This window comes from Oryctolagus cuniculus, chromosome 3 (assembly GCF_051225735.1).
Source record: "Oryctolagus cuniculus isolate XC-2025 breed Fujian yellow rabbit chromosome 3, ASM5122573v1, whole genome shotgun sequence".
Taxonomy (NCBI): Eukaryota; Metazoa; Chordata; class Mammalia; order Lagomorpha; family Leporidae; genus Oryctolagus; species Oryctolagus cuniculus.
This window is the reverse complement of record NC_142869.1, coordinates 69,738,123-69,758,292: the sequence shown is the minus strand read 5'-3', so window position 1 is coordinate 69,758,292 and position 20,170 is coordinate 69,738,123. Positions and strand designations below refer to the sequence as shown.

The 20,170-nt window shown below is 42.9% G+C and overlaps 1 protein-coding gene across 18 annotated transcripts in view; it reads right to left on the bottom strand.

Annotated features, from left to right (window-relative positions):
• Positions 1-2,240: 2,240 nt before the first annotated feature.
• Positions 2,241-20,170, bottom strand: part of METTL8 (methyltransferase 8, tRNA N3-cytidine) — a 112,316-nt gene continuing 94,386 nt past the window's right edge. For 15 of the 18 annotated variants that reach the window (XM_089328193.1, XM_070070705.2, XM_008258731.5 and 12 more), the window contains 6 exons: positions 20,041-20,090; positions 13,223-13,286; positions 10,261-10,400; positions 3,674-3,780; positions 3,454-3,519; positions 2,241-2,717 (listed from right to left, as the gene is read on the bottom strand). In XM_089328193.1, coding sequence (XP_089184319.1) covers positions 2,527-2,717; positions 3,454-3,519; positions 3,674-3,780; positions 10,261-10,400; positions 13,223-13,286; positions 20,041-20,090 — 618 coding nt within the window. In that variant the 3' untranslated portion in view covers positions 2,241-2,526. The remainder of the gene's footprint in view (positions 2,718-3,453; positions 3,520-3,673; positions 3,781-10,260; positions 10,401-13,222; positions 13,287-20,040; positions 20,091-20,170) is intronic. The other 3 variants (XR_016230814.1, XR_016230813.1, XR_016230815.1) reach the window with 1 other exon arrangement.

Genomic DNA, 20,170 nt, shown 5'->3' with positions numbered 1-20,170 from the left:
ACAACCCAGACTTGTCTTCTTGCCATCTTCTGAAGTTCAAGGATGAACTTCTCCCAGAAGCCTGACTCTCTCTCTCTCTCTGGAACTATTATGACTAATGCTAATGCCACCATATTATGTGCTGTGACTACGCATTTCTCATCCCTATCTTATTATTTATTTATTTATTTATTTTGACAGGCAGAGTTAGAGAGAGACAGAGAGAAAGGTCTTCCTTTTCCGTTGGTTCACTCCCCAGATGGCTGCTACGGCCGGCGTACTGTGGCCAGCGCACTGTGGCCGCGCTGCGCTGATCCGAAGCCAGGAGCCAGGTGCTTCCTCCTGGTCTCCCATGTGGGTGTAGGGCCCAAGCACTTGGGCCATCCTCCACTGCCTTCCCGGGCCACAGCAGAGAGCTGGACTGGAAGAGGAGCAACAGGGACAGAATCCGGTGCCCCGACCGGGACTAGAACCTGGGGTGCCAGCGCCACAGGCAGAGGATTAGCCAAGTGAGCCATGGTGCTGGCCTCTCATCCCTATCTTTTAAAAACAATATAGTGGCTTACTTAGTTGTTTTTTTTTTTTTTTTAATTTTATTTATTTATTTGGGAGGGAGGAGAGAGGAAGAGACAGGGAGAGAGGGAAAGAGAACTCTTCGATCCACTAGTTTACTCCCCAGATTCTAAATGCCTCCAACAGCCAAGACCGGGCAAGGCTGAAGACAGGAGACAGAACTCAGTCTGGATCTCCCACACAGGTGACAGGGGCTCAACAACTTGTGCCATTACCTGCTGCCTCCTGGCTGTGAATGGGCAGGGAAGCAGAATGTGGAGCAGGGCTGAGACTCAAACCCAGGCACTGAGATATGCGATGCAGGCACGTCAAGGGCTATCGTAACGGCTGCGTCAAACGCACCCATTCCCCCTCTTTCCTGGGAGAAACTTCCTTCCACTCTATATGTAAATTCTGGCTGGCAGCAGCAATTAAGCTGCTCTGCCCCAGTCTGTCAAGAGATGAACCCACGGCCCAAGCTGGATGGATTACATTCTCCCAGGAACTTGAATTTTAAGTGACTTCAAAGGAAAAACAGTTGGAACTGAGTCATTCCATGGTGACCTTTTCAAGAGTCCAACCTTTTGTTCCAGATTTCTGTGGCTCATAATCAAAGTCCACTAGCTGGTATGGTTAGGAAAAGAGGGGCAGAATAGAGAGGAGGCACTATAGTAATCTATAGCCAGACCGAATTTATTCAGAGAAAATAAATTCATAGAGGTGGGTGACCAACTGCTGACATGTACATTGATGGAACACCTGGCAGAAGGCCCTGACCCCAGGGGCTGGGCCTTTTTATATTTTAGGAGGGCTAGGGATGGAGGTGTGGGTAGGGGGCAGCAAGCGGAGGTGAATTCCTGGAACTGGTCTTCCAGGTGGCCTTGCCGGGCCTTGGGAACCTGGGAAAGAATGTGGGGGTGGGGTATGAAGGCAATAGGGTGTCACACCTACTTGAGATTCAAGTGTAAGGAATAATGTTTATTATTATCCAACGTTTATCTATCTCTTGGGCAATGAGTGAGAATGGCTGAGGCTTATGTCTTTGTTCCATCAAATATTTGTTCATATGATCTTAGGTCATGATTTAGAGGTCTGAAATAAGCACATTTTGCTCTTCAGCTAGACCCTGTTTATGCTTGCTGAAGACATGGCTGGGTCTTTATTGATTGTGTTATCTCATATGACTCAGCACAATGTAAGTAGTCAGAAAATATTGCATAATGAAGGAAAGACCAATCTCAGAAACTCAGTTTTTAAGAGGTGTAATTTGCAAGCTGACTTGTATTCTTTTTGAATCAAAACGGTGAATAAATTGTTTAACTGCTACAGGAGTTTGCATGGTTGGGTATGACAGTTGCCTTAAAAAGAGCATAGAGCAACTTGTACGTCCAAGAATAGCCTGAAAGTATGTGAGCAAGGGCCACACTTCCCCAATTTTAGGAAAGAAAGAGAAACTAAAATTGTATTGCAGAATTTAAGAATTTAAGAAGAAAAAAAAAAGCTTAGCAGAAAACAGACAACATACAACATGACAAAAAGCACTGCACCTTGATCTTGGGCTTGTTGAAGCTTTCCCTGGAAACAAGGCATGCTGTGTCCACTATCACCTGGTAATGGCAGAATGTTGACTGCTTTGGAAATGGTTTACTAAGTCCAATGGATAATGGAGATGATTTTTCCTCTTCTAAAAAAAGGTAATTTTTTCAAAATTACCTGAATTATGTCAGTAATTTATTAATGCTTATAAAATTCAATAAACAAACAATGGTCACATGCAGTACACCCAAGCAAGTGATGGCTTATCAAGTGTTGAAAACAAAGACAATGAGGTACACTTTGAAATATGTGCTTGAAATGCACAAAAGGGCTCACCCATGGTAAAACAGCAGGGCTTACAAATTCTTTTCTTCTGATTATCTTTTGAGAAAGGAAATATTTGCAGGGCTATTGGAATAGTGTAGTACTCTGGTTTTGTACCTTAACATTGAACTCAGTTCAGTGAGGAGGAAGGAGTGAAAACATGAATTTAGAGATATTTTGAGTCCAGCGCAATGGTTTCTGGAATTTTCCTTGAACCCACACTCGGTGCATTTTCACTTGTTTTTTCCTATTAACTTGTAAGCGACGATCAACCAGATTTTGCTTTTCATCTAGCCCAGCCTTGTAGAACATACTGTGGACTTCCCCTATGAGACAAGAACAGCAGTTAAAGATATGACATGTGACTGGGCGGGGAGGGGAGGCATGGCTGACCATCTAAATTTTACACACACCAAGAAAGATCATTTAGTACAACTTGCTGAAGGAAACCTGTGTAACCAAGTTTCTTGTACTTCACAAAAACATACTGAGTGTGCACAAGCTAACACAGTGGGCACAGACGTCGACACAAAACTATTGGTTACAGCTTTTAGGATTTTGAGAGGTGCCTCCTCCTGAGTTCATGTTGGTTCTACGACTCAACATGGCACATAATAAAGGTACACAAGGAAGACCTGGGAAATCCTTGAATGTAGGATTTATTTGGTGCTGTCAGAAATATTTTCTTGAAATGAGAAACTGATAAGAGATAAGTCATTTTCTGGGGCTTACATCATAAAATTTCCTCTATTGGCTGTGGCCTATCAGGCACATTTTTCATCTCTGGGATAACAATATCTCCAAAATGGAACAGTCTGTACATCCATGGGGGTATGGGTATGAAACAAGGGATTCCTTCAAGCAGTTTTAACTAGGAAAAGATGAAAAGACACAAAGGCCATTTTCAAGCTTTTATGTGAAACAGTGACAGGCACCAAAGTATGAAGACATTCAATGCTTAATCAACGATTGAAGCTTCATTCTTACAGTTTTTCAGCTTCTCCTTACAAATACTAACCAGCGATTTTATAGCTCATTATTTCCTCCTGAAGATTAGCATACCTTTTGTAAAGAAATATGCTCTGGTACCATCTCCTCGAACATAGAAATTTTCAGATAAACAATGCCCTAAAAAAAAAATAGTGAAAAGAGAAACTTAGCATTCCTCAGAATAAATAAATAAGTAAACAAAACAATAAAAACCAAAATAATTTGACATGAAACATTAACAAGGCATTCATTAAAACACATGAAAATAATCCCAAACTGAATATACTGTTACCCTCTTTAAAACGAAGCTGGGTCATGTCATATCTTCCATAGTCCCGAAATAACAGCATTCCCCCAGGTTTCAGTAACTTGGACAGTCGGTTGACAACACTTTGCATCCTTTGAAAACAAAGGAAGATACCCTGTTTGTGGAAACTTGTTTTCTATGTAGATTTAACATTCTTTGAGACAAAATGAGAAAATCTCAGTAAAGCCAAAGAAATATAAACCATACATGTAAGGGCCACAAAAACAAAGATATTTTGTAAAGCAGGAAGAAAGGACATCAACTTGCTCTGTGACCAGATTCAAAAGACCCAGATTATCAACAAACCACCCAAATGGCTACGGTGGCAACTGCACAGAGTTTGATCGGTGAGGTCAAAGCCGAAGTGCAGAACCACAGGTGTTTCCTGATACTCACAGCAAACTACAGGAGTTTTGAAGTAGACAGTGAAGATGTGGTTTTCTCCTTGCAGTATTAAAAAAATATGCCAGAGCCATCTCAAGTTGTACAAACCTAAACAGGGACTCCATCTTTTCTCCAAAATCAGCTCATTCTTCCTCTCTTTTTAGCTCAAAGGTACCCTCATTCATTTTATGAAAGAGCAATTGGTTTTCTCTTCTTCCCAATATCTTTTCTGCATAGTCACCAAATTCTGTCTCTCTTTTTTAAAATGACATCTTTGATCTTTTTTTTCCTCTCTTGTTTCCCATAGGTACTCCCTCAGTGCAAACCCCTATTTCTTCAGGCCTGGAAACAGAATCACTTCCCAGCATGCCCCAAGATTCTCCCAGTTGACTCTTCCTGCACATTACCAATGAGTTCTGCTGCTAACACTACGACTCACTCAAAAAAATTCCAGATTTTAATCCACAGGATAACATTTTCTAAAAAATTATTTTTTCACTTTATTTGAAAGGCAGAGAGACAGAGATGTTGCATCTGTGAATTCACTCTTGAATGCCCACAACAGCCAGGGCTGGGCCAGGCTGAAGCCAGGAGCCTGGAACTCAATCCCAGATTCCCACATGGGTAGCAGGGACCCAACCACTTGGGTTATTATTTGCTACCTTCCAGGGTATGTATTAGTAGGGAGCTGGAATTGGAGGCTGGACCCTGGACTTGAGACAGATACTCCCATATAGGATATGGGAATCCCAAGTGGCATCTTACCCACTGTGCCAAATACCTGCTTCCACAGAATCAAATTTTATTTTCTTTTTTTTTTTTTAAGATTTATTTATTTATTTGTAAGTCAGAGTTACCCAGAGAGAGGAGAGGCAGAGAGAGAGAGAGAGAGGGAGGGAGGGAGAAAGAGAGAGAGGTCTCCATCTGATGGTTCACTCCCCAGATGGCCGCAACGGCCGAGCTGTGCCAATCTGAAGCCAGGAGCCAGGAGCTTCCTCTGGGTCTCCCACATGGGTGTAGGGACCCAAGGACTTGGGCCATCTTCTACTGCTTTCCCAGGCCATAGCAGAAAGGTGGATTGGAAGTGGAGCAGCCGGGACTCAAACTGGTGCCCATGTGGGATGCCAGCGCTTCAGGCCAGGGTGTTAACCTGCTGCATCACAGTGCTGGCCCCCAAATTTTAATTTCTTAGTTGCGCTCTTACGAGCTCCTACTCACAACCCCCAATTTATCTTTCCAACATCTTTCCACTATTTCCCAATCCGAGGCACCTCCTTTAGCAAAATTGTATGCTTGGCTCTGAACAGCCTAAGCCTTTGCTCACAAAGAAATTTCCCCTCTAAGAATTCTCTTTTCTTTCCCTTCTGCTTATTTAAATTTTATTCACACTCCAAGTCACTGCTCAAAACTGGGAAGTCTTTGCTTTCTTGCCTTCACTATTCTACTTCTCTGGCTTCCCATCAAATATGACTCCTTGTAACTGATCGTGATATAGTGTTTTTGTTTAAGTGTTCATGTCTATATGTGATTATTATGGGCTAAGGATGGCAAAGATTTAGGAATGTAGTATTGACATTGAATGACTGGCACTGGATACCTACTGAGCTCTGTCAAGAAGGACTCAGGGAGCTTACCCAGAAGGACAATCAGAATACAAAATCGACTACTAATGTCTGCCATGAGTAGAGAATGATAAGTGACGCTCTCTGGGCTAAGTCCTTGCCACCTCTGCTTTCTCCAAGCTACTTAAAGCTAATGAGGTTTTCTTATTTTAAAAATGAGGAGCTTGTATCAGATAATCTGTAGATTCCTTCCCATTAAAATACTGCTCAATGGAACAGTGGGGTGAAAGCCAGATTATGTCATGCTGTGAAGGAAGTCAATAGTGAGAAAATGAAAGCAACTATGAAAACAAGAGAAAAATACAAGAGAGGGAGATGGTATGGTTAGGTGAAGAGCTCTTTTGAAAAACTGGAACATAAGTACAGGAAAGGAAAAAAGGAAAAATTTTTTTTATTATTATTACAGGTTATTTTCATATTGTGCTTATTCCCTGAGGCTTTAGCAATGGAAGAAAGCCAATATCTAAACCTTAAAATACTCATTTTCAGGATAAATACTTCATGTACTAAGCAAAAATCTCCTTCTGTAATTATTAGTAAAACAAGAATGAAACTAAAATGTAGGAAAATAAAGAATCAGATTCTTCAAAATGTAGTCACATCTTTCTGCAAACCCTTTCCTCCCAGCTCTCCTGTCGGGCTGAAGACAGAGGTGTGCAGGGGTGCTGCTCCTCCTGTTCATCCCATCCTGGTTAGCAACACAACTGTAAGCCAGTTCCTGCAAACTGTCCTGGAGGCGGCTCGGGAGGGGATGAAGAGACAGGAAGGGAGGAAGTCCCTTTCTTTTCTCTGTCCTTTTTGGGTGGACTGCTGTCTTCATCTGTCTCTATCCAGAGCAGGAGAAGAAGGAAAAGAAGAGATGATAAAGGAGTATTTACTGACTGACTGGCCTATGCTTAGGTTCACAGTCAATATCTTTTACTTTCTTTTATTTTTGTGAAAAAGCAGACAGCAATTCTTTTGTGGCCTCCTATAATTAATTCCTATTGAAGCAGGAACCCCCAGACTCAGCATCTAACTGAGCTGCTTCCTGTTTATTTGTGCCTGGATTTTCCAGGCTGCGAAAAAGCTACTTTTCTAGAACTTTCCTGGAGTTGAATGTACTGCTACGGTCTTAAGTGACCTTAAAGACACTGCTTTGCCTTTCTACTTACTATCAGCTCCCTTCTATTCACTCACTTTAAAAAAAAATTTATTTATTTGAAAGGCAGAGTGACAGAGAAAGATGGAAAGACAGTGAGAGAAAGATATTCCATCTGCTGGTTTACTTTCCAAATGCTCTCAATAGCTGGGGCTGGGCCAGGTCAAAGTCAGGAGCCAGGAACTCCATCTGGGTCTCCCACATGGGTGGATGAAACCCAAGAACTTGGGCCATCATCTCCTGCCTACCAGGATGCACATTAGCAGGAAACCAGATCGCAAGCAGAACTATACTTGATCCCAGGCACTCTGATATGGGATGCGGGCAATCCCAAGCAGTGGTTTAACCTGCTGTACCACAACACCTGCCCTAGTGTTTTTTACCAACTTCCAGGTTGGTAAAAAGTGGCTACTAATGTGACACATCTGAATTTATTTTATAATAAATAGAGTGAAATACTGTAGCATAAATCAGTCTTTCCAAGACATCTGCTTCCCCTTCTCTTTAACATTCAATCCAAATCATGAGAACATACATTATCTAAACTAATTTCAAATAGTCTTTTTGTGGTCTTATTTAGAATTTAAACATTTCCTGTTATGAATGTCAAATAGGAAATCTTGTTCTCTCTCCATCCACCCACTTACTCCATCCTTTTAACTATTCATATAAGGAAACAAAATACATTAGATGACATCTTTCTACTAGTACCTGAACAATGCCAATAGTCTAAATAGATCAGGAGAAAGAAATAGCTATAGAATCTGGGAGGAGAGAGCAGGCATTTAGCTTAGTGATTAAAACACCCACGTCCCACATGGGAGGTTCGATTCCTGCTTCTAGCTCCCCTGTCAAGCTTCCCATTAGGGCACACCCCAAAGACAGTGGTAATGGCTCAAGTACTTGGGTTCCTGCCACCCACATGGGAGACCTGGATTGCACTCTCTGCTCCTGGCTTTAGCTCCAGCCCAGCCCCAGCCACTGCAGGCATTTGGGCAGTGAACCAGCAGGTGGGAGCTTTCTTTTTCTTTCTCTGCCTCTCAAGTAGGTAACTTTAAAAAGAGAAAGAGAAACTGGAAAGAAAAAGTAGCTTTATGGGACCTGACATATCTAACCAGGTGCAAATGTATTTTCCTTTTGGATTTATTCAAAAATCTAATTTGTTCTTCCGTAAGTTATCAAAGTGCTCATTCTGAATAGGAAGTTAAAGGACTGTGAAGGGTCCTAATGACTTCATAATTGCAGAGAGAGAAGCCCGTGTTAATTCAAATTTCTGTGGAAAAGAACCACACCCATCAAATAAAATATGGTTGAGAGGGCCGGTGCTGTGGTGTAGAGAGTAAAGCCATGGCCTGCAGTGCCGGCATCCCGTATGGGTGACGGTTCGAGTCCTGGCTGCTCCACTTCCGATCCAACCTTCTGCTATGGCCTGGGAAGGCAGTAGAAGATGGCCCAAGTCCTTGGGCCTCTGCACTCGTGTGGGAGTCCCGGAAGAAGCTCCTGGCTTCAAGTGGGCACAGCTCCAGCCACTGCAGCCAATCAGCGGATGGAAGACCTCTCTCTCTCTCTGAATCTCCTTCTCTCTCTGTGTAACTCTTTCATATAAATAAATAAATCTTAAAAAAAAAATGTGGTGAGGCCAAGTCTGTATCTCCTACCAGGGGATTGTGAAAGCTCAAACTTACGGAGCCTGATGAAAGCACAGGCCTGGTGCTTTCCACATGTGTGCTTTCATACATATAGGGGATCATCACCTTTTTTTAAAATAAAGATTTATTTTATTTATTTGAGACAGAATTACAGAGAGAGGTAGAGACAGAGAAAGAGGTCTTCCATCCACTGGTTCATTCCCCAGATGGCCGCAACGGCTGGAGTTGTGCCGATCCCAAGCCAGGAGCTTCTTCCAGGACTTGGAAGGACTTGGGCCTTCTTGTACTACTTTCTCAGGCCATGGCAGAGAGCTGAATTGGAAGAGGTGCCGCTGGGACTAGAACCGGTGCCCATATGGGATGCTGGCGCTTCAGGCCAGGGCTTTAACCCGTTGCGCCACAGCGCTGGCCCTTTTGTCACATTTTTAAGAAAGGTGATCGTTAATGTTGTTGTATCTCTTTATGTTTCCTCTCTGGAACAAAGTTACTTTATAGTATTAAATGCATATGCAAACTTAAAAAGTTGTGTCATAAATATTTAAATGATGGCACTTGGCCAGTCTTAGATCATAAAGGTCCAAAGATAATCTGTCAAATCTCACTAATACTGGAGCCAGCATTATGGCACAGCAGGTTAAACTGCCGCCTGGAATGGCAACATTCCATATGAATGCTGGTTCAAGTCTTAGCTGCCCTGCTTCTGACTCAGCTCCTGCTAACATGCCTGGGAAAGCAGTGGAAGATGGGCCAAGTACTTGGGCCCTGCCATGCACATGGAGACCTGGATGGAGTTCCAGGCTCCTGGTTTCAGCCTGGCCCAGCCTTTGCCCTTGCGCCCATTTAGGGAGTGAACCAGTGGATGGAAGATCTCTCTCTGTCACTCCCTCTGTTTCAGTAACTCTGCCTTTCAAATGACATAAAATCTTAAAAGAAAAAAATCTCAATAACACCTAATTCCTTAGTGGGTTTCTTTAAAACAAATTTTTATTTTTAAAAATCAATATTAATTTATGTGTTTGAGAGGCACAGAGAGAAAGAGATCAAGAGAGACAAGAGGCAGAGAGCTTCCATCTGCTGGTTCATTCCCCAAATGCCTGGGATAGTTGAAACTGGGCCAGGGCAGCAGCTGGGGAGCTGGGCACTCAATCCAGATCTCCTTACGTGAGTGACAGGAATCCAATTACTTGAGCCATCACCATGGCCTCCCAGGGTCTGCATGAGCAGGAAGGTGAAGTCAGGAGCCAGAGTTGGGTAGCAAACCCAGGTTCTCAGGTGTGGGACATGGGCATTCTAATCAGTGTCTTAACCACTAGGCTAAACATCTGCCTCCAAAACAAATGTTTAAGAGCTTATCAACAGACTTGTATGAAGCCAAACAGATCTGCAGCCCGCCTCTTCGTGAGCATTCCGGAAGATGCTACATCAAAGATGTTTGTTGCTGATCACCAAGTACAATTTCGCTCTTGGGAGTCTATTAGGCTGTTCTGAATGTGTAATCTCCTTGATGCACTGTCACTTTTAATAGGTATGTGTCTTGCCAGAAGATGCTCACTTCACTCTGACAGTGACAGAAAGCTCACTAATGAAGTAGTCTGACCAGTTTCTTTCTAAAGGTCTGAAGAAAGGAAAAGCTGCATTTAAAAGGCTGCATATTATACATAATGTAGTTCACTAAATAATAAATTCAGGAATTGTCATTTTCGCTTTGATAGGTCTGAAAACCACTCCTGAGAAAGGAGCTTTCCACGCTGGCTGTGCCCCTTTGTCTTCATTTACCTGTCAGGATGAATAGAGGAGAGCACAAAGACGAGGAGGATGGCGTCCAGGACCCCATCCGGGAAGGGGTAAGGTGAGCTCTCGTCACACACGTCGTGAACAAAGGCGCAGCACTGGGCAGCTCTGTAGGACGAGTGCGACTGTCATGACGAAGCGTGAGGAGCAAAGTGAGGGGTGAGCACACTCCGGGGATTTCCTTTTCTTTTTTTTTCTTTCCCGCCCGTGCTCCCACCCTTCTTCCTCCTCCTTCTCACATTCCCACTCTTACTTTTTACCAAGATCGATTTTCAGCTTACTTAATGATCGTATAGTTAACCCTACATTAAGTTCAATAAATACTATAAAGGAAAAAAAAAACACTTTTCCTCAACAGAAGAGACAAGGGCTGTAAACAATCATCAAATCTCAAAATGTCCGTTTCACTCCAATGTCTTATGTTTTAAGTACTCTATTAGTTACCAGGAAAACATGATATTTGTCTTTGGGGGACTAGATTATTTCTCTAAGTTTAGTGGTTTCCAGTTGCATCCATCTTGTTGCAAAACACAGGCTTTTTTTTTTTTTTTTTTTTTTTTTGCAGCTGAGTAGTACTCCATAGTACTAGTTGTTGGACATATGGGTTGATTCCATATCTTAGCTATTGTGAAATGTGCTGCAATGAACATGGGGGTACAGATAACTCATATGCTGATTTCATTTCCTTTGGGTAAATTCCCAGGAATGGAATGGCTGGATGATATGGTAGGTCTATATTCAGATTTCTGAGGTTTCCCCCAGAATTAAGTCTAGTACTTGGACATGGTAACAAATAATAATAATCCCTCTCTAGACACAAATGTAGAGCAGGGCAGGCCTTACAGTCAATGGGAAGCACAGTGAGAGACCCCGCCTGTGTCATTTGGAGGCACTGTGATGGTCAACTCCTCCTTCACCTCCCATTGCTTTTCCTGGCCTTTTTTGGCTTAAAACACACATATCTCACACAGTATACACTCAAAGTTAGATAATGGCAGTGGTGGCACATATCTGAAGATATACTACAAAACACTGAATTGAATGCTTTTTTTTTTTCAACTTAAAATTTTTAAATTTATTCAAGAAGCAGACAGACACACAGAGGAAGACAGACAGGCATGTAGATAAAGTGCTCATCCACTGGTTTACTGCCCAGATGCTCACAATGACCAGGGCTGAGCCAGGTAGAAGCTGGTTCCAGGAACACAATCCAGGTATCCACAGGTGACAAGAACCCATTCACCTGAGCCACTGCCACTGCCTCCCAGTATCTACATTAACAGGAGGCTGCAGTCAGTAGCCAGAGGCAGGTATTAAATCCAGGTACTCAGATACGGGATGTAGGCATCTCAGCCAGTGTCTTAACTACTAGGCCACGTGACCGACTGTGACACACTAAATGAGAGCAGGAGAGCAAGCACGTATAAGCGAGCAGCCATCTACTGGTTCACTCCCCCAAACACCCACAGCAGCCAGGGCAGGGAAGGGTGGGATTGGTTGAAGCCAGGAACTCTTATGTAAGTTTCTATGTGGGTGGGAGGAACCCAGTCACCTGAGCCAGCACCATGCCTCCCAACATCTTCGTGAGCAGGACCTGAGACAGGAGCTGGAGCCTGTATTGAACTCGGGCACTCCAATAAGGGATGCAGGCATTTTAACCAGGGTCTTAACCACTAGGCCAAATGGCCACTCCTGAATTGTAGTCTTCAAAATGGTGTACTTTAGGGTATGTGAACCAGATTTCCATAAAGCTGTTACTTTAAAAACTGCCTTAGAGTGACACACACAAAATTTGCCTACAGACACATCAGAAGGATATATATCAAAACATTCACAATAATCTACCCTCGTTAGGGTAATTACAAGTTAATTAGTATCTTCCTCTTTAGCCTTGTTAGTATTTAAGAAAAAAATATTACTTTTATGATCAGATATAAAGTTGTCACTTTTTCTAAAAAAAAGTTTTACTTAATTTATGTGTTTGTACTATAGTTTTGTTAGCAGAATTTCCTTTCCTTTTCCATTTGCTCTTCATTCTAAGGTAATGTTCACTTGCATTCAGGGATTCATCAATAAGTCTAAGTTCCCCATTGTTTTTCTTACAATGTATGACGTTGGCCTTCTCAGATTTTTTTTTTAATTTCCATAGTTTTAATTTAATGATATCCTCCTATGTGCAGACTGTGTGAAAGGCTCCAGGGACACAGATATGAATAAAATCCCTTTGCAGGAGATAATTGAAAAGTCAAGTATTTTTTTTTTGTTTGTTTGTTTTGATGGTAGTAGAGGTGGGTGCTTACCCATATGAAAACCTTGCCTAATTTTAAGAAGTTCTATTTGGAGCATGGCTATTCACAGACAGGTGTAAGCCTCTGAATTTTGTAGTCAGCCCTGCCTGGTCAGCTCTCTTTGCTGTACCAGTCCTCCAAGATCTATCTTAAATTCAAAACAATTTCGATGGTTTTAGGGTGAGATCTTTGCCATCAGTTGATGGTATTATTTGTAGAAATCATAACATCTCAGTTAAAAATGGTCACAGATAACATTTGATCTGGAAACAATGTTCCAAAGAACCCTTTCAAAAGAAACTATGGGCTGGCACAGTGGTGTAGCGGGTAAAGCCACTGCCTTCTGTGCCAGCATCCCATATGGGTGCTGGTTCAAGTCCCAGCTGCTTCACTTCTGATCCAGCTCTCTGCTATGGCCTGGGAAAGCAGTGGAAGATGGCCCAAGTCCTTGGGCCCCTGCACCCGCATGAGAGACCTGGAAGAAGCTCCTGGCTTCAGATCGGCACAGCTCCAAGATGTTGCAGCCAATTGGAGAGTGAACCAGTGGACGAAAGACCTCTCTCTCTGTCTCTCCTTCCCTCTGACTTTCAAGTAAATAAATAAATCTTAAAAAAAAAAAAAAACTAGACATGGGCGCTCTGAAAGAGCATGAGACATACCTTTATGAGCTCCACAGCTCCAGGAGCAAAGTCACAGCAGTAAAGAAAGGCCCCCGGAATATTCCTGTGAAATCAGAGGAAATGATTACATCTAGAATCTAGATCTGCCCACCTCGAGAAGAAAGGAAACTGTTAATAAGTGTTTCCTTAATAGGATTTTGGCTGATACTGGGCTCATTGTTCCTTCTTTGTGAATACTGTTTTCTATACTAGTGTGTGGGTGCCTTCCTGTTGCTCCTGAACTGGCACGTCCCAGGCACTCATTAATGACAGGGTAATTTTCCAACCACAGCCCAGTTTTAACGTTCTTCAGTACTTGGGCCAATCTGCCACTCCTCCCATCGTATTCCCACGTGGGCCAGCACCGCTCCAATCTCCTTTCTTCCCCTCTGCCTCCACTGGCAGATGACGCAGCTCCTCTGAGCTCAGCCCCCTTCCACCTGCTCCGATTCTCCCGGAACCCCCAATTCTCCCTGGCCTCTGAGTCCTGGTGTTTCACTCCTCTTCCTTTCAGTACAAGTCATTTGACTAGGCTCTGATGCCTTGATAAGGCAGAAACACACACAGATTTTTTTTAACAACATGTAAATAAAACTTCTAAAAAAGAATAAAACACTGACATATGAATTCTTGGTGTTCTTTTCAAGTTATTGTCAAACATTTATTGAGCATCATGCACTACCAAGCACTTGCATACAAAGTAGTAAATGGAACTGTCTAATGCAATAGTAAGCAAATAGACTTCGGAACCAAATAAACTTGGGTTTGACTCCTGGATCACAAATTTTTACTTATTTATTTGAGAGGCAGAGAGTCAGACAGATGGACACACAAATGCTTGCAATGGCTGGGGCTGGGCAGGGCCACAGCCAGGAGCTAGAAGTCAATCAAATCTCCCAAGTGGGTGACAGGAACCCAACTATCTGAACCTTCCAGGATCTGCATTAGTAGGAAGCTGACATTGGGAGCTGGAGCTGGGGACTGAACCCTGGCACTCCCCAGTAAGACATGGGCATGCTAGTCCTAACTGGTGTCTTAACCAAAGGGTCAAATGCACGCTCCTTGACTAATTTACATTGGCTTTCTCTTAAACACATTCTGTTTGGCCTGTTTGAAATTCAGTAATTATGGCTGGACTCTGCTTAATCAGGTGCAGGCACACACCCTGAATTTTGTGGGCAGTACCCCTCCTGATCATCCTTTATACGCTGGTATCAAATAATCCTTGTACCATGTTACTTAGTATCATGGCTGAATCACAGAGGTCAGTATGTCATTAAACAGTAACTGTAAGTATGGTTCTGGCTCTTGTGGATTTTATAGTCTAGCTGAGGACGTGATTGGTTTTACACAACTTCTATAGGGGTGTGGACAGGGCTGGCACTCTGAGGTGTAAGTCTTAAAAGCTCTGAAGAAGGAGGGTGACATTATGCTAAGTGAGGAAAGGGGCAACGGGATAAGCATTTACAGGTGGGAATCACACGCCAGGAATGAAAGCAGAGCTTTATATCCTGTGGCAGGATAAAGGCCTTGAAGCACATATTTAGGCCTTCTAATTTGATTCAAGAGGCATTTCAAATAAGACAGTGTTACAGTTTGAACAGGCTATGGATCCCCAAACTCAGGCAGATGTCTAAACCCCAAAGTCTTATATTTATGGTCAATGGATTAATGTTAATGATTGATAGATTAAGGGTAGAGACTTAAAAAAAGAAAGATTTATTTATTTATCTGAAAGTCAGTTACAGAGAGACAGAGACAGAAAGTGATCTTTCATCTGCTGGTTTCATTTCTCAAATGACTGCAATGGCTAGGTCTGGGCCAGGCCAAAGACAGGAGCCTGGAACTCCATCTGGGTCTCCCATGTGGGTGGCAGCAGTCCAAGCACTTGGGCCATCTTCCACTGCCTTTCCAGGCACATTAGCAGGGAGCTAGATGGAAAGTAGAGTAGCAGGGACTTGAACTGGCACCCATACAGGATGCCAGCACTGCAGGCTATGGCTCTATCCCACTGTGCCACACGATGGCCTGCATGGGTGAAGACTTGATCTAACTATGGTGTCTAGGAGGTGGGTTTAGTGGGCAATCTTTAGGTCACTGGTGGTTTGCCCCTGGAAGCTAGTTCTTTGTGAGAGGGTTGGTTTCATAAGCCAAGCATGCTTCCTGTCGTGCCAGGTTGTTGCGCCTTTGCCATCTTCCAGCCTCACCAGACTCACCCGAAGCTTGAACCAAAGGGGCCAATCTTAGACTGTGAGTCTCCAAACTGTAAACTGAAATAAACTTTCTTCCTTTCTTAATGTAATGAAAGTGAATTAATAGAGGTGGACTTCTAAATAAATATGGGTTATAAACAAGTGTGTATTTAACAAAATCTCATCCAGATTCTAATGATATTTATCGGCTACTCATTGATGACTACTATGTTCATACAAAATTTATTCATTCTGTTGAATGAATGTAGGGGGTTGCATTCAGTTTAAGATCTGTCCAAGTAAGTTAAAGTGTGATGAACAGGACTTGGTTATGAAAAGTTAACCAGTATTGAATCAAAGCTAAAGTTTGACTCCTTGGTCTTTTCTCACATGTCTCTTATAAAAACAGTATATTATTAAAGCATCTACCCCTGTTGTTTCTTATGTGGTTGAAATGTTCAGCTAACACTCAGATGCATATGGCACTATGAGAGCTCTGGAGTCAGACTGTCTATGCTTTGATTCCTGCCTCTCCCACTGAGTTGTGTGGCCTAGAGATGTTTCCTCATCTTTTTTTTTTTTTTTTTTAAGATTTTATTTATTTGAGAGTAGAATTACAGACAAAGAGAGGGGGAGACAGAGGTCTTCCATCTGCTGGTTCACTCCCCAGATGGCTGCAATGGCTGGAGATGAGCTGATCCAAAGCCAGGAGCCAGGAGCTTCTCCTAGGTATCCCACATGGGTACAGGGGCCCAAGGACTTGGGCCATCCTCCACTGTTTTTCCAGGCCATCAGCAGGGAGCTGGATTGGAAGTGGAGCAGCTGGGACTCCAACTGGTACCCATATGGGATGCCAGAACTGCAGGCTGGGGCTTTAACCCACTGCACCATAGTGCTGTCCCTCCCCGCCTTTAACAATTTATTTATTTCATTTGAATGTTAGAGAGAGAGAGAGAGAGAGAGAGAGAGAGAGAGAGAGAGAATATCTTCCATTTCCTGGTTCTCTCCCCAAATGGCCACAGTGGCCAGAGCTGGGCTGATCCGAAGCCAAGAGTCAGGAGCTTCTTCTGGGTCTCCCACATGGGTACAGGGGCCAAGGACCTGGACCATCCTCCACTGCTTTCCCAGATGCATTAGCAGGGAGCTGGATTGGAAGTGGAGCAGCTGGGTCTCAAACTGGCACCCATAACGGATGCTGTCGCCACAGGTAGCAGTTTTACTCACTATGCCATGGTGCTGGCCCATTTCCACATCTTTAAATCAGAGATGAATACAGTATTTAAGGTGGTCGTGAGGCCTGAATGGATTTATATAGGAAAAAGCTCTTGGAAAGGTGCCTGACTCAGAATAAGCACCCAATAGGTATTGGTAATTATTTTTTTTATTATTATTTTTGACAGAGTGGACAGTGAGAGAGAGAGAGACAGAGAGAAAGGTCTTCCTTTTGCCGTTGGTTCACCCTCCAATGGCCGCCGCCGCCAGCGCGCTGCGGCTGGCGCACTGCACTGATCCGAAGGCAGGAGCCAGGTGCTTTTCCTGGTCTCCCATGGGGTGCAGGGCCCCAGGACTTGGGCCATCCTCCACTGCACTCCCGGGCCACAGCAGAGAGCTGGCCTGGAAGAGGGGCAACCGGGACAAAATCTGGTGCCCCGACCGGGACTAGAACCCGGTGTGCTGGCGCCGCAAGGCGGAGGATTAGCCTGTTGAGCCACGGCGCCGGCCGGTATTGGTAATTATTATTACTGTTGTTTCTATTATTATTAAAGGAAATCTGTTTCCACCTTCTAGGAACTTAAAAAAAACTAGCATGGTGTTTCACAAAGTTCTATAAGCTCATTATGAAAAGTCTGCAGTCTACTTTGGGGCAGTAATCTCTGAAAGTCCACAACATTCAGAACAGTCTAGGAGCTAGAGGAAAGCAGGTGCCCCTTGCCATGTGTCCTACCAGAGTGGCTGCGTGACCTCTGAGACTGAATTCCCACTGCATCAGCACCCCAAGCTGGAGTCTTATGACCACCCAATGACTTTCCAGAGCCTTCCTGTAAAATCAGCTGACTGACTGCCTTGGCTCTTGTCCCAGCTAACAGGTGTAAATATCACTACCACCACCACAACGCCAAGCATTCTCTTGGCAGGGGGTTTAAGAATTAAATGATCCTTGGAGAATGATATGACCTCTCAATTCCAGAGCTCTAATTATGGTAAAATATTCTGAAAATGTGAAACATTAATCCTTTACTCTCCAAAAGTAACAAAACATAATTTCATAGGTGGGGGTGGGGGAAGTCTAAGCCTCCTTTTGGAAGACTGGTCACCAGCTGTCTTTTAAAGATGAATTCAGTATCTCAAGCTTTATATGATGATGTTGAAAACATGGGCAGTAGACACAGAAGGACAAAGTCAAGAAGAAAAAGTAAGGGAGGGAGGGGCTAAGAGCTTCTGATGAGTAGCTGGAGGGAGAAGTAGAAAGGGAAAAATACAAACAACGAGTGGGGGCTCAGAGACACTAATCAGTCAGTATGTATTGATGACTAACTATCTCCACTGCACAGTTAGGCAATCTGGAAAATCAAATTAGGATAAAGTACACTCTAAAGGAATATAAAAAGTGGTTGGATAGACAACGCATGAAGAAATAATGTGCTAAATAAGATCTAAGGATCAGTCACAGAGTGACACACAGTCAACTGTCAATGTTGTATATTTATGTGTATTAGAAGTTCAGAGATTGCTGGGGTAAAGAAACCAGGCTATCAGGTTTTAGCTATCAGGGAACAAGAAACTGTTTGAGCCCAGAAACTGGAAAAAGAAAAAAACAAAGATAATAAATACAGAAAGAGAAAGACCATTCGGAGCTATAAATTCATAGCAGCATCTATGTCTGACTACCCTTAACTGGTCATTAGATGATATTAAGAAATTACTTAATATTCATTATGTTAGATTTATAAGAGTATTGGAGAATGTCCTGGGTTTTTTTTTTTTTTGAGATACGTCCTGAATAATCAAAGATAAAGTGTCATGATGTTGGCATTATGTTAATGATTGTTGAATTGAGGTGATGGGTGTAAGGAAATTTATTCTACTCTTTGCTTTTCCAAAGGATTTTACATTTTCATAAAGAAAAGTTGAAAAGATCACATCATTAAATTTAAAAATATACATAAAGACTGAAAGGAATTAAAACAAAAATTCTACCAGTGGTTACGTTATGATGATGGATGAACCCCACCTCTCTACTTTTTCCTCTAGTGAAAATGTTCTGCACTGTGCTTACACTGACTTCATAATGGAAAATAATGTAAAAGCTATTGTGTAAGCTTTAAAAAATACATAAGAATATAACTTGGGGCCACTGTCAGGGTGCAGCTGCCTGGGACAGCTAAATCCCCTGTTGTAGTGATGGTTTGAGTCCTGGTTCCTCTGCTTCCAACACAGCTTCCAGATAATATGACTTGGGAGGCAGCAGATAATGACTCAACTACTTGGGGCCCTCTACCCACATGGGAGGCCTGGATGGAATTCTGGGCTTCTGGCTTCAGCTTGGCCTAGTCCTGGCTGTTTGCAGGCATTTAGGGAAGGAACATCTTTCTCTCTTGCTTTACCTTACAAATAAAAATAAAGGCCGGCGCCGCGGCTCAATAGGCTATTCCTCCGCCTGTGGTGCTGGCACACCGGGTTTTAGTCCCTGTCCGGGCGCCCCTCTTCCAGGCCAGCTCTCTGCTGTGGCCCGGGAGTGCAGTGGAGGATGGCCCAAGTGTTTGGGCCCTGCACCCCATGGGAGACCAGGAGGAAGCACCTGGCTCCTGCCTTCGGATCAGCGCAGTGCGCCGGCCACAGTGTGCCGGCCGTGGCAGCCATTGGAGGGTGAACCAACGGTAAAGGAAGACCTTTCTCTCTGTCTCTCTCTCTCTCACTGTCCACTCTGCCTGTCAAAAATAAATAAATAAATAAAAAACATAAAAAAGAATATAATGACATACTAGGCATAGTAAAGGGTTCTTTTGTAAGGTGCATCTGGTTCATCATGGAAATACTGGGACTTGCAGGTGAACCAGAAGGGTGCAGCAGAAGAGAGCCGCTATCCCTTTGTCGACTTCTGCTTTGAGTCTTCAGGTTAGTTCTTCCTACCTCCAAATAATTTCAAGCCTAGACACAATCACTTGACATGTAAAGGCCTTGTACTGGGTGTTGTTCCAGGAGTGATGATAAAACAAAATGAGGATTAAAGTCTAAGTTTTAGCTTCAGTTCTCTATGTGTAAAATGATATCCAAGTATCCAGGAAGAGCAAATAATCTCTGAAATTCAGCAATTTACAGTTGAGTGGAAGGATCAAATACCTTGTTCTTTTCTTATTTTCTCATTCACATAACAAGCTTACAACATTACTTCAAACCCATGATGGACAGCTCATGGCTGTGAAACACTATTTTTAGAGTAATTCCCAGTTCATGTGAAAACAGACACTAAGATTAAGACACTTCTTTTGAAATTGCTTTAGTCATTGTTTACATGAGAAGTAAGAACACTACTGGCTGGCATATATCCATGATAACATTTTTCTAGAATTTCTCTACATCACATAAATATGTAAAATTCTGTAGGAGGAAATGCCAAGAACTTACCGCAAGGTGTTCAAAATTGGAAACACACTATTTCCAGCACCACAGCCGACCTAAAATCAAGAGAATAGACAAATATCATGAAAACAAGGTTAAATTTTCATCACCAAGGTCAAATTTCCTATTTAAAAAA